Genomic DNA, 12,916 nt, shown 5'->3' with positions numbered 1-12,916 from the left:
CATATATACTTTTTTAAATAATAAACGATACAAATTTTAGTTTATAAATTTTCTACTATTAAAACATGCTATTCACAATGAAAATAATTTTTAAAAGTTTTAAAATGTATTTAATTAGAAATTGACTGTATTAATATAATTTTTGCTCAATACAACCTTCGAAAAACGCGTTTTCTCAAAGCACAGAGTAACACGCTGTACTTTTAGTTAAAATCAGCCCGATTATATTAACATTTCGCGAAGAACGATCTATCATATCTCATTTTGCGATCTCGCAAACTAAAGAATAGGCGCGATATATCGGCCGGAAGAAGCCGTTCTTCCTCGCGAGCGGGACGGATTCAGAGGGACGGAGGGTCGCGGATTTATTTAAGTCCCGCGCCGTCGGGTTGACAAGAGTAGAGCCGCGTAAACATACTCGTTTCTCCTTGTTCAGCCGCGACCGTGCAGCGTCCCGCAGCGAGGTAGGGCGCCGCGACGCGGCTCGCCGGATCGTTCGCTCGTCGGTGGTTCCGTCCTGGCGAGTGGTGGGGATCAGAGGCGTCTCGACGTCGGTGGGCACGTTTGAAAAACACCATCGCTCGTGCGCCGAGTGTTCCCGGCCAATCCCCGGCACCGAAGCAACCCACAGGCCTCGCCCTTCGGCCGGCGAGCGGGTGCGCGATTGCTCAGTTCCGTTCGAATCACCTCCCACGTATTCTCGGTAGGGATACGCGATGCTTTCCGTTTTCCTCGCCAGAGGGGGAGCCGTGACAGAGAGCGGAGCGGAGAAGCCCGCTGAAGTGGTGTGAGTGGTGCCGAGTCAGTCGCAGACTGGAGTGCCCTGAGAGAGCAGGGGACGGACCGAACGAGAGAACGAACGAATTGACTCTCCATACCTAACTGCCTCGTGACGCTTCGCTCGCACGCCGTTCCGCCTGCCTGTCTGTCTGTTTGTCTATCCGAATGTCCGTCCCGCATCCACGGTGTCGTCGTCCCGGTACTGTTATCGTATCCTCGTGCTACGTCCCGTGCCAGCTGCTTTCATGACGCGCCGCGCCGCGAGCCGCGAGCTGCTCCGTATCGCAGCGTGGAGGAGAGCCGTCCTCGGTGTCGCCGCGCGTCGCCGCTGATCACGTTCTGCCGTGGGCATCGCAAGCAGGAACTCAGGATTGAAGTGCGCGAAGATACGAAAGCGGCGCGATGACGTCCCGTTGACAATCGCCGCCGATTGCAGAGGAAACGTGCGGCATGAGGCCGACTAAGGCCGATCAGGACTTCGAAGCAGCCTGATGGCAGTCTTCGCCGGCGATCATTCGTCGCGCTTTCTGTCGTCTAGTTTTTCGCGTGTCGTCGCGATATTACTGCGCGTAAAGACCCAGTGAGAGAGAGAGAGAAAGAGAGAGAGAAAGAGAGAGAGAGGGAGGGAGAGAAAGAGCGAGAGAGTGCAGTGCGTGCAGGTGCGGTTGTGTCCCGATCCTTTTTGGTTCCGCGTATACTCGGAGAAAAAAAAGGGAGGACTGCACGTCAACGTGCGTAGACTCTAATCATGTCAGCGTACGCGCAGTTCGGATACTCGTATCCGTCGGCATCTCAGGTAAGTCACTAAATGATCAATAAATAATCGTACAAACAGTATCCGAATTATCAATCGATTTATGATAGAAAGGAAAGCATGAGTTATATAGCTTTGCGGTAAACAATTGGCGATTTATTTCGCGTGGCATTTAAAATTCATTATTTTTCTACACGCGTATTCTGTACTCATTATTCAATTGAAATTGAAGTAAGAATCAATCATTTTCACATTCGGATAATTTTACAGATAAAATTACGAATAAGAGAAATTATTTTAATTAGCTGAAAATTTCTATATAAATAAGAATAAAAGAATCTTTTATTAGTAAAAATATTTTTCCATCTTTCTGTAAAGTTTGCCGATATGATACCACTCTGTATCTTTTGGATCTGATTTCGTATCTTTCATTTATTACACGTAACATCATCGCGTAATCGCGCACATTTACGTAAGTGCTTACCTCGCACTGGAGGTCTTGGAACGAGAACCGATCGCGAGTTCGAAGAAGTGGAATTCCACGACCGGTCGTTGCCAATAATAGCGTACAATTAACATTCGCGCGGGTTCGCCCGAAGAAAGCGAGATCGCCTAGAGGCGCACCTGCCTTCTTCGTAGGCAGGCTAGAGCGTAAAATGTAATCGAACCCGGGACTCGGCGACGGCCGTCGCTTGAACGTGTGACGCGACGAGGAAAAGGGCCGCATTCTAATGTCCATTTAATGCTAAACATGATTGTCTAATTCAATCCAATATGTTTGACCTCTTTTAACACAAAGATAAACGTCAATACGAAGGGAGAATTCAATAGTCACATATGAGAAACTCAATAGTCACATATTAGAAAACGATATTAGAAAGTCACATTTAGTGTTAAATATTCAGCGAGAAACAAAATTTTTCTCGTGTGTTTTATTTATTAATTCTCTACAGTAAATTGCGCGTAAAAGAAATGAACCACGATGAATCGATTAATCAATATTCAAATGTCAATCTCAAATGATTGTCACGACAGAAGTAGATAAAACGAGTAAGCGTAAAAATAAATAGAAAGAGTTTTATGTTAACGATACTATTTTAAGATTATTATATGTGATTTATTATATGTTAAAAATTTTGATGCCAAAATATGAGATAATTTATGAATTACCTAATTATCCAAGAACTAATTAATTATCGTCGATATTTTCGCAAAAGAATCAGCACGCAAAAGCGAGTCTTTCATAATAAATTATTTAAACAGCGAGTTCTTTTTTTCAAAATTGACATCCTCCCAATCAGATGTAAAAATAATACTCGAGTTGCTTTTACGGTGATGATCGACATGCGCCGGTAGACCTTTTGAGCGGAATAGTAATTAAAGAGCCGCACGCCTGCATTGCCGCGTATCGCTTACTTAATCGGCGCTTACTTAATGTGCGCTTTCTTTTTTCGTGACGTACGCGCAAAAAGTGTTATTAGAGGTCAAACAAATGAACTAGAATAGAAATTCCTGCATCATGGACAAATAATCTTAGATTAATCAGTATGTTAATACATGTACTTGGATGAATATTTTCATTTGCATTTCCAGTTAGATTTACACGCAATCGTTAGTTGTGAATAACAAGAAAATACCTTCTGAATTGTAAAAAAGAAAAGAATTACAAAATAGAAGTATACTTGTTTATTTAAATATCGACTAAAAAAGTGTATTTTCGTTCTTCAGCGTATTAAATAATGTTAATTTTGTCAGTGTTATCAAGCTAAAAGGAGATTTATATTCTACTATTCGCTTAAAATTCATTTAATTCATGTTCAATATTCAATAATTTTAATACACATGTGTCCTATAATGTGTTAATAAGATTAACTTTGTTAGCGTTATCAAGCTAGACAAATCTATTCTACTCTTCATGCAAAATTCATTTAATTCATGTTCAATATTTAATAAAATTTCAATACATGTGCTCTATAAACAGTAATTTTAACTTTGTAATTAACTGTTCTACAGAATAGTGTACAAATGTGTAGAAGAACCTATAATATTTATGACTTTCTGCGCATTCATCATAGTATTCGTGCAATCAATGATAAAAAAAAAAGATCTTTGATTAACAAGTAACAAGTTTCACTATGAATATCTAAGAATAGAACCAAGAAAGCGACGCATATTTGCAAAACTTGCACAAAAAAGCACGACAAGGCAGAAAAGATATTGTGGTATCGTAACGTTCGCATAAATTCATGTTTGCGGCAATCGCTTGGGGACACAATGTTAAAATACGTTTGTTGCGTTGAATATGCGGGATAACATTAATGTTAACAAAACGTTGGACGATATGACATTATAAAGATATATTATGTGCCAGTTGTCGAGTTAAATTAGATAGGAGGTAATTAAGATTCTACTGGGCCGTCCGTAATGAATATTCAACCGTATGTTTTGCTCCACTTTAAATTTTTTCATTAGTTTATTCTGCGCGTCAGAATTTAGCCGGAAAATTTATCAGAAATCGAATTGAACGAAATGCATTGTTTAAGTGAAATCAAATATAAAACAAAAATAGTTCCAGTTGCATGCAACGCGGCACAGAATATCAAAAATAAATTGCAATAATATTACATTCAATTAATCGATACTTCAAATAAAAAAACTTTAGATTTCGAAATGATTGTCTCTTCTTTCATAGAGCAAAGCGACAATTAATGTTAAAAATTAAAACACTGAGATAAAATAGTCTTCTGTACAAGAGAATCTTCGCAGGAAGGAACTGTAAATTTGTCGTGGCACTCGGAAGGAAGTACGCGACTTCTGAGACATCCTATACGGATTACAATTTTGCTTACCGTAAATAGGATGATATATATGCACGATGGTTACAGAAGCGGCGCGGCGCTGTATCTCGCAATCGCGTTCTCCAAAAAGAGGAGGATGGAAATAAATAATGCTCGATAAAAGCAGCGCGCACACGTAAAACGCACCGAGGGTCGCGCAGGTGCAGCCTGTGCGCCGCGCGTTTGCGATGGCAATAATACGGGTAGGTCTGCCCGCATCGCGGCTGCCGCAGCCGTGTGGAAGATCCGTTGCAACGTGAGAGCTGCAAATTGCAATATTTGCTACAGCGTCAAACGCGTACGTCGAGGCCTACGTCTTGGACACGAAATGCGCGCCTTCACCGTCTTTGCCGATTCGCCGGGAAAAAATATCGTACCGAGACCTTTCTATCGTAACGAGCCAGGAATTTGCATAATCGTGCTGATGAGCAGCGGTACATTCACTTCATAAATACGCGTTGTTGATTGATTCGTTAAAATATGAAGTAATTTAAAGAGAAACTTTATAGCATGATATTTCGATGCGGCTCGCACTACATATCGTAGTACATTACACTCCCGTATAATCCCGTAATATTATCCAAGTCTTATAAATTCGTTGAAATACTTTGTCGGATCTTAAAAGCATCATCTGTCGCTTCGATTCGATTCGTTAATATTTCTTTATTTTGCAGCGAAATATTCAAATACAACATATAGCATTTTCTCTTTCGACTAATTTCCTTTATATTATTAGATTAATGCAAAAGATTTATCCTACTTGTCAAATAAAATTGAAGATAAATTTATATTGTTGTTAATCAAAATGATTTTTTAGGCGTAGAAAAATCTTTTTTTCTTTCATGAAAAAAATGTATTAAAGTCAATAGCGACCAGTTTGATTAATAAAAATGCACTTGAAGCTCTGTAATTATTTTCAATGTTACACAAACATGGTAAACTATTTGTATCAATGTAATGGAATATCATATGAATTGTTCATTCGCAATCTACATCGCGCAAATGAAGTAAGAGATCCGGTTGTACCGTTGGAAACTTCAGAGAGCGAACGATTAACATGTATATATGGGTAGTAATTATGTATAATTATCTAAATGGCGTTACGAAATTTGTCATGGTTTGCGAACGCGCGTTGCAAGTCCATACCACGAGATAATAACTACCTTGTACCGATGATTTCTAAGCATATGCGATAATTGATGTTTATACTCTACTTATGACACGATTTGCTACAGATAGAACAGGACGAGTCGTAAAATCTACAATTGTAATTTTAATTGAGAGCTAATTCCACACCGACAGCTTCGATTAACTTATACTAACTATATATATAATAATTCCTTGTTTGCTACAACATAATCCTAGTATAACTAGCAATAAGATACATATTCAGTGACATGATTAAACTGAGAAGAAATTACAGTAATGTCATTCATTTCAAAGACGACTTAATTATCGCTATTTGTTTTACAAATTTTAACCTAAATAATAAAATAAAAAATTAATGTAAAAATATCACAGAGGTTTTTTCCTACAAGTTTTTTCAATCTTTCTTTCTATCCAACCATTACATTCAGAAGCTGTACTTCTGTATTATAGTATTATAGTATTATAATATTCGCGCGTATACCAAAAGGGTGAAACTTTCGAGCACCGGCCGCGATCGCCATTCAGCTGCGGTCACTCTATCTAAGCTTGAACATCGTGCTCCGTTCGCTAACAATAAGTTACACGTGATGACAATAATGAGAATCGTGCAATGCAATATATCGTGCATATAATTACGAGCGTCGACACGGAAGCGCCGCGGTATCCGCGATATCGATTTTCAGGATCGTGGTCTACACGTTCTCTTTCTCTCTCCGCTCGTTCTCTTTGTCTCGCTTTCATTCACGCCGCCCTCTTTTTGCGCTGTTCGCGGCCATTGTTATCGCGGGGGAATCGACGCGAACCCTTGGCAGAGGAGTGACGCGAGAGATCGACGAGCTGGCTCAACTGCGAACGTGAGCGCTTCGCTAATTCTCACCGCTCCTCTTGCTTTCATGAACCGGTAATTAGGCGATATCCAAGTATTGCCGAGGATTCGTGGTGCATACAGTGTGGTAAGAGAGATATATGTATAATACCAAAGGATTAAATTAGGAAATGGTAGAAAAAGAACTCCCATCGCGTACTATACGGATATTTTTCTCTCGATCATTATATATCGGTTAATTATGATTTATTAAGGATATTGTAGATTCGTGCGGAACTTTTATTCTCAATAGCGCGTAGCTTTAATGATATACAAATTGCCGCGCCTGTGTAATTACAGAGTAAAACTACAACTTTGTTGGCCGGCTCTGCATCGGTTTACAATAATGCCCGACGAGATATTAGCCTTTCATTTTATGCTCTTCTCACGATCGCATGTCTGAAAAGAGAATTTCGAGGCCCCGCTCACTTCGTTAACTCGCGTTATTATGCCGTCGTTATCCGGTTATACTTTGTTATTACGCGCTGTTTATCTCGTATCACGCGGGATTTGGCAGCGGCATGAAAACACCGTCGCCCGATGATTGACGGAATCGGCAATTACGCCACGAATTCTCGCACGTACTTGCCGAACGGTCTCGGTTTGTGTGTCTCGCCTTTACACGCACGTCGCGCGGAAACCGGTTGCCGGTTTAAAGGTGCACGTGTCTCATCCGCATAGGAACGGCCTCGTTTTGCGCGCGCGCAGATTCATCACTCTCCTTCTTTCGCGAATTTCGGAAGGGTCAACAGGACCCGCGCGGAAATTGTCGATCAAACCGAGAAAAACGCGATTTCTTCAAATAAACGCTCGTAAACAAAAAAGTATTTGGCTTTCAGATTTTATTGCACGCATATAATGACGTTATTTACATAATAATAATAAGCGTAACAAACGAGGAATAACGAAGTCATATTATTTAGAGCCACTGTGAGAGAATTTGGTTTATCATTATGTGGGAAACGGCGACGTTTCACCTTTCCTCAACCAGTTTAATTTCAGCGGACTGCAGCCGCTCATAAGAATTTCCCTCGGCGTCGATAAACGCTTCAACGTGCTGCGTAAAAATACCCCCGAGTCGTCCGCGGTACTCGACGTTCGCGCCTTCTTAACGTCGAGTTACCGCCACTTTAACAGAGTCTTTAACGCTTCAAATAAATCTCGCCGCCCTCCGACAGGCCGTCCTCCGCGCGCGGTGACGTTTTTAAAGCCACGCTCGCAGAACTCTCCTCTCTGTTGTCTGTCGCGTCTCTCAGACGGACGTAATTAACGCGAAACTGCCGCGTCCGTGCCCGTTTAATGCCCGCGACTTTCGTGACGGTTCGCTCTTTGTACGCCGCATTAAACTTGCTAACTAACAATTCGTCCGAATTTGTAAACTCTTACCTACATTATATCTATCATTTCCGTCGCATTAAATTATCGCGTAGCAAACAATTCTCTCTATGTTGTATCAGAATTTTTGCTACTTCCCCAATTTGCAGTTTATTTGGCAGATTTAGAACAACTTGATATAAACGAGTCACTGCGTTGAATGGAGAGAGGAAAAGAGTAATTAATTACCGTCGCATCGAATAGTTGGCTCCGACTCGACTTTTCCGCAACGTTGTTTTTCACAACTTTGCAGACTGTTTGAGACGAGAAAGTCGACCGGAACCGCGTTCTGTTAAATTTTAATTGAAGACCTCCTCCGTCCGCACGTTATAAAAGTCGCCATGGCTAATTTGTCGAGAGAGCAAGGGCCCGTAATGCCGTTGTCGTACAAGGGGTCGTGTCGGGATGGAGAGGGCGAAGAGAGAGAGAGAGTCAAGATTCTTGCCCATACTGTCGTGATGGTTGTGATTTCAGTGAAGAGAAAAAGATACATGGCGCGACACGAGGGAGAGAGAAGTTGCGGCTTGGGGAAAGAGCAGTCTCTGAGGAAAAGAAGGCGAGCAGAAGAGATCGACCACACGTTCAACCTCTCTCCGGTCGCCATCTTTTCAGTATAAACTGTATCCGCGTAATTGGTGGCTGCCAACTCGCCGTAATGGAGAAAAAGAGAGAGAAATTTACAAATATCCGTCTTTTAAAAATACAAATAAAAATAACATTTCGAACACCGCTGTTTGGCAAAATACCGGTTGATAAACGTCCAATTACTTAATTATAATTATTAAGTTTTTCTTTAAATAAAAAAAAAAGAGAATAAATTTATTTGGCGTGAATGTTTATTTGTGTTTCGCAAATAGATTAAGCAGAGATATAATAGTTAGCACGTAACTAAATATCGACTAATATCAATGACGCGTGATTAACTCTAACTGCTATTCAATTTCACTCGGACATTTGTAATCCTGTTTATAAAGGCTGGTCACAACGATACATGTAGGTACAAGATCTGTTCTTGGAGGACTTCGGCTTCTCCGGGTTCTTTCGTCCCCCTTCGTTTGCACACGTGAGCGTCCGTGCGTGTCCACACAGTCGCATACAATGATGTGGACGTATCGATAAGCAACAGAGGCGAGAGTTTTACGTGAAATATAGCGTATTTACAAACGTAAATATATGATTAAAATTGAATAAAAATATGCAACTAGATTGGAAAATTTAAATTCATATATTTTTCAGAAGCATGTGCAAATTAATAAATGTTTGTTACAAAATTTTCTTCTGCGTGAGATATTTATAAATCTTTTCTAAGATAAAAATTAGCGGTCATTTCTTTATTGATTGTATCATTTGCATCACTTTATCGCTAGAAATATCATTACTTAAGTTGTACATGGTGAAAGTTATAAGTAAGAATGCTTTCTATCTCGACAAAGTGACAAATCTTGTCAATTTCGCGAAGTAGATTATTAGTGGAATATCTCGCGATTAATCATCGCGATAGATGACGCTGACTTATTCTTCTTAGAAAATTCCATTCGTTTCAGGTGTGTTTTTTTTCTTGATAATGAAAATTATCGATTATATGATGATAATACGATAACAATACTTCAATCGTGACATACATTTGTACGGCTGATTTAACTCAATATAAATTTAAAAGCGTCTTTTATAAAAAAAAAAAAAAATATTTAATATTTTGTACTAAAATATAAAATTTATTTTAATGCCAACTTCATCTCACATTTCTGCTTTTAAATGTAATAAATTTATTACAAAATTTTATGTGTGCAGAAACATCTATTAAAAACTTGAAAAAAAGAAATTTATTAATCATTACTCACCACTACAGATCGTTTATGAATTCGAGAAAACTTTAGCGATATAACTTTCCATACGTGAAATTAATATTAGATCGCGGCCAAGCAGGACTATAATGCGTTTCGTTCAAGAAATCATGCCAATAATGCCCGCTATTTTCCGGTCGATGACGTCGTATAATCAAGCTTTCGCCACGTGCTTCTTTTCTCATAACTAGTAGAAATCTACTTGAACAATATCATTATACAAACCGCAAGTATAAAGCATGAAGGAATTTCCTAGTTAAGGCATTCTCTCGATCGCTGTACTATACAAGTTTTTCATTAAAAATAAAAAAAAAAGCACAGAATTACTCAATGTCCATCCACGTAATATCCACCATTGTTAAAAAAAAATACCAGTACAAGCTCGAATAAAAAATTTGGATAACGCTCGTCTCGGAATGCGTGTAGAACCCAACACATTAGGTTCCTCGAGGGGTTGCTTCGCCAACGAGCGCGTCGCGAAACGATCGACGACAAGGTGGAGCACGAGAGGCGGAAGCGGGACAGGGCCATATCACGGCGACTCTTCCTGCACACGACGAGATCCGAAGGGTTTTCGCGCCGGCGGCTGCCGCGGGGGTGAAAGTGGGGTCTTAAAAGGTTCCGGTGGGAAACCCAGCAGGGCGTGAATGGCTCCAGACACACTGGAGGTGTCCGGAACGTTTCGTTAGAGGCGAAGAGAAAAAGAGAAAGACAGCGGAGTGAGGCGGCTGAGGGGAGGAAACGACGCACACATACACACATACACACTTGTCGCGTGTGTCGTTATGCGTGAACGGGACACACGAGCGAGCGCGTAGCACATCCTCAAAGTTCGCCACCACACCACCACGACGAGAGTGTGCGGGGTGCGGGTCTTTGTTCATGAAAGTTAGGTTTACCTCGTTCTTCCGGATGCGACGCTCCGTCGTCCCTTCTCCTTTCTATTTTCGCAACGGCGCGAAATCCCGAGATATTTCTTGTGAAAATACGCGAGCGTATTGACGCGCGCGGAAAATCGATGAGCCAGAGATTGTAAACAGCATGAGCCCGGAAGTGGCTCGATGTTGCGGAAGCACGGCTCGAATTTTCTCACGATGATAGTTACGTAGATGGCTCGTAGTAGATCGAGATAATTATGCAAATCATTAAAACTGCGTAATTCGAGACGAGCTCCGAAGGAAGACAAAGTAGTAGAATGTTACATCTTTATCTTTCTTGTTTGTTTGGCGAAATAAATAAAAGAAAATAAATTGCACAATTTTTCTGCTCAACGGACCACATCATCGTAACGAAAAAAAAAGTATCATATATTAATGGGCGAGCTTCTGAGTAAACAGGAGATAGAAGTGAATCGTCCCTGCGGTATTGCTTAACGGCAGGAAGACAGTTTTGTCGTGAGAGATGATGAGGGATCCCCTTGGCGGAAACTTTCGATGGAGACTTCGCTACGAGTCGCCGTATTTTTGTAAACGCACTGACGTTGAAATTGATAAGTGGCGACGCGCGCGAGCTTTTAATAATTCACGAGTGAGACGAACGCTCAAACGCGACGGAAAATCGTTCGAATAAAGTTCTCGTCGATCCTATTCGTCACGCACGCCACGAACGCCGTGGGCGTTTTCGTGGGTGATTTCGACACGGTCTACGAATAGAAAGGTATATATGTGAATCGTTTTTTGGATTCTCTCTCTCTCTCTCTCTCTCTCTCTCTTTCTCTCTCCCGTGTGTAGCGGAATGCGGGAGAAGTCAGAGAAGAGGCTTTATCAACGCGGATATACAATCCGGCTCGCGGCGGCGGCTCTCAAGCCTCTCGTTCTCTCGAAATAACTCCGCGCCCTTGCCATATTAATTACCGGGATTCATTCCGTTCTCATTTACAATGGGCTAATTTAGCGCGAGGCAACACCGATTTCCTACGCGCGCACACACACACATATGAAAATGACGCTTTTCTGTTTATACGCGCTTTACGAGGCTATTAATTGTGGAGAAATAATTGAAGTAGCAAGAAGTAGCAGTAAACAGAAGATAGAAATGAATCGTCCCTCTGATATATTAGTGGTCATCGAGAAAAGTTTAAGAAATAAAAAAAAAATAAAAAAGCATAAAATTGTAAACATTTTTTTATCTCACAGAGTTGAATAATGAAAATATATTATATATATGATCTACTTTGTATGATCTATTTATAAATATCGAATTTTGAAGTCGCTGAGACGATGCAAGTTAACTAGACAGGCATATACATATGTAGTACATATGTATGTCCTTATCATGATACGTCAATGCATATGTGCTTACAAGGAGCCATTTTATGTGTTATTTATATGTATCTCTACATTTTGAAAAATGAAGAGAATGTAAAATAGATCCGTATACAAAACAAAGTTCCTCGTTCCTGCACAAATGCATAGATATCAAGTGGAAATCTCAACTCGAAACAAGTTGGAAAAACTAATTTTGCACGGAAATATATGGAAGTCTCTTGTACATTGCGCATGCATGCAATTATACTATGTTAACTACGTATTCCTATGTTTTCCAGCTCCTGGTGAGCGGCGGACAGCCGACGACGGCGACGTCGCCGGCGATGTCGTCGGGGGGCGCGCTGAGCCCGGGCGCCCTGTCGCCTTCGTCAACGGCGACAACGACGACGGTGGCCGGGCCAGCGGGTACCGGCGGCGCCACGACTCCGGTGGGTGGCACCGGACCAGGTTGCTGCGAGAACGGCAGACCCATGATGACGGATCCCGTAACGGGGCAAACGGTGTGCAGCTGCCAGTACGACAGCGCCGCGAGATTGGCGTTGGGCGCGTATCCGCGACTACCCACTGCGACCTCCTACTCTTCGTACCCTACGCCGACGCCCTCCACCACTGATCAGGGGCCTTATCCTAGCATCGGCATGGACAGCTCCGCGTTTTACTCACCATTGGTATGTTTCTTTTCTTTATCTCCGATTTTTAATTATCTTTTACCGATAAATTATGACGATAAATCATATTATGAATATTGAAACAAGTGGTTTTTTTAATCCTCGGCAAGTATCAACGCAGTCTTCTAGACTGCGTGATACTAAAAGGTTTACTGTAATTAGAGTAATAATATTTATATAAAATATAAAAGTCACTCATACTCTAATGTGATTAAAAAAGTAACTTATGAATCTTTTAATCTTAATGAATTTTTTTCATTTTACTGGAAAATGGAGTGTTAAACTTAACATTTATAATATTTGCTGAACATTAATTTTAAACAAAAAATTAATTGTTACGTTTTTATTTCATCTCAAAAGTTATATTGATTCAATTTT

The 12,916-nt window shown here is 40.8% G+C and overlaps 2 protein-coding genes across 4 annotated transcripts in view; one reads left to right on the top strand and one right to left on the bottom strand.

The window, feature by feature from the left end:
* The window catches only part of ara (araucan), a 52,837-nt gene that overhangs the window by 19,087 nt on the left and 20,834 nt on the right, over positions 1-12,916 (top strand). The window contains exons 1-2 of one of the 2 annotated variants that reach the window (XM_012364731.2): positions 609-1,576; positions 12,149-12,538. In XM_012364731.2, the coding sequence (XP_012220154.1) occupies positions 1,529-1,576; positions 12,149-12,538 (438 nt within the window). In that variant the 5' untranslated portion in view covers positions 609-1,528. Of the gene's footprint in view, positions 1-608; positions 1,577-12,148; positions 12,539-12,916 lie in introns of those variants that run through there. The other variant, XM_012364730.2, reaches the window with a different exon arrangement.
* The window catches only part of sowah (sosondowah), a 134,990-nt gene that overhangs the window by 116,564 nt on the left and 5,510 nt on the right, over positions 1-12,916 (bottom strand). The window lies entirely within an intron of this gene.

The sequence above is a fragment of the Linepithema humile genome, chromosome 1, assembly GCF_040581485.1.
Source record: "Linepithema humile isolate Giens D197 chromosome 1, Lhum_UNIL_v1.0, whole genome shotgun sequence".
NCBI classification, from domain to species: Eukaryota; Metazoa; Arthropoda; class Insecta; order Hymenoptera; family Formicidae; genus Linepithema; species Linepithema humile.
This window is presented reverse-complemented; position numbering and strand designations above follow the sequence as displayed.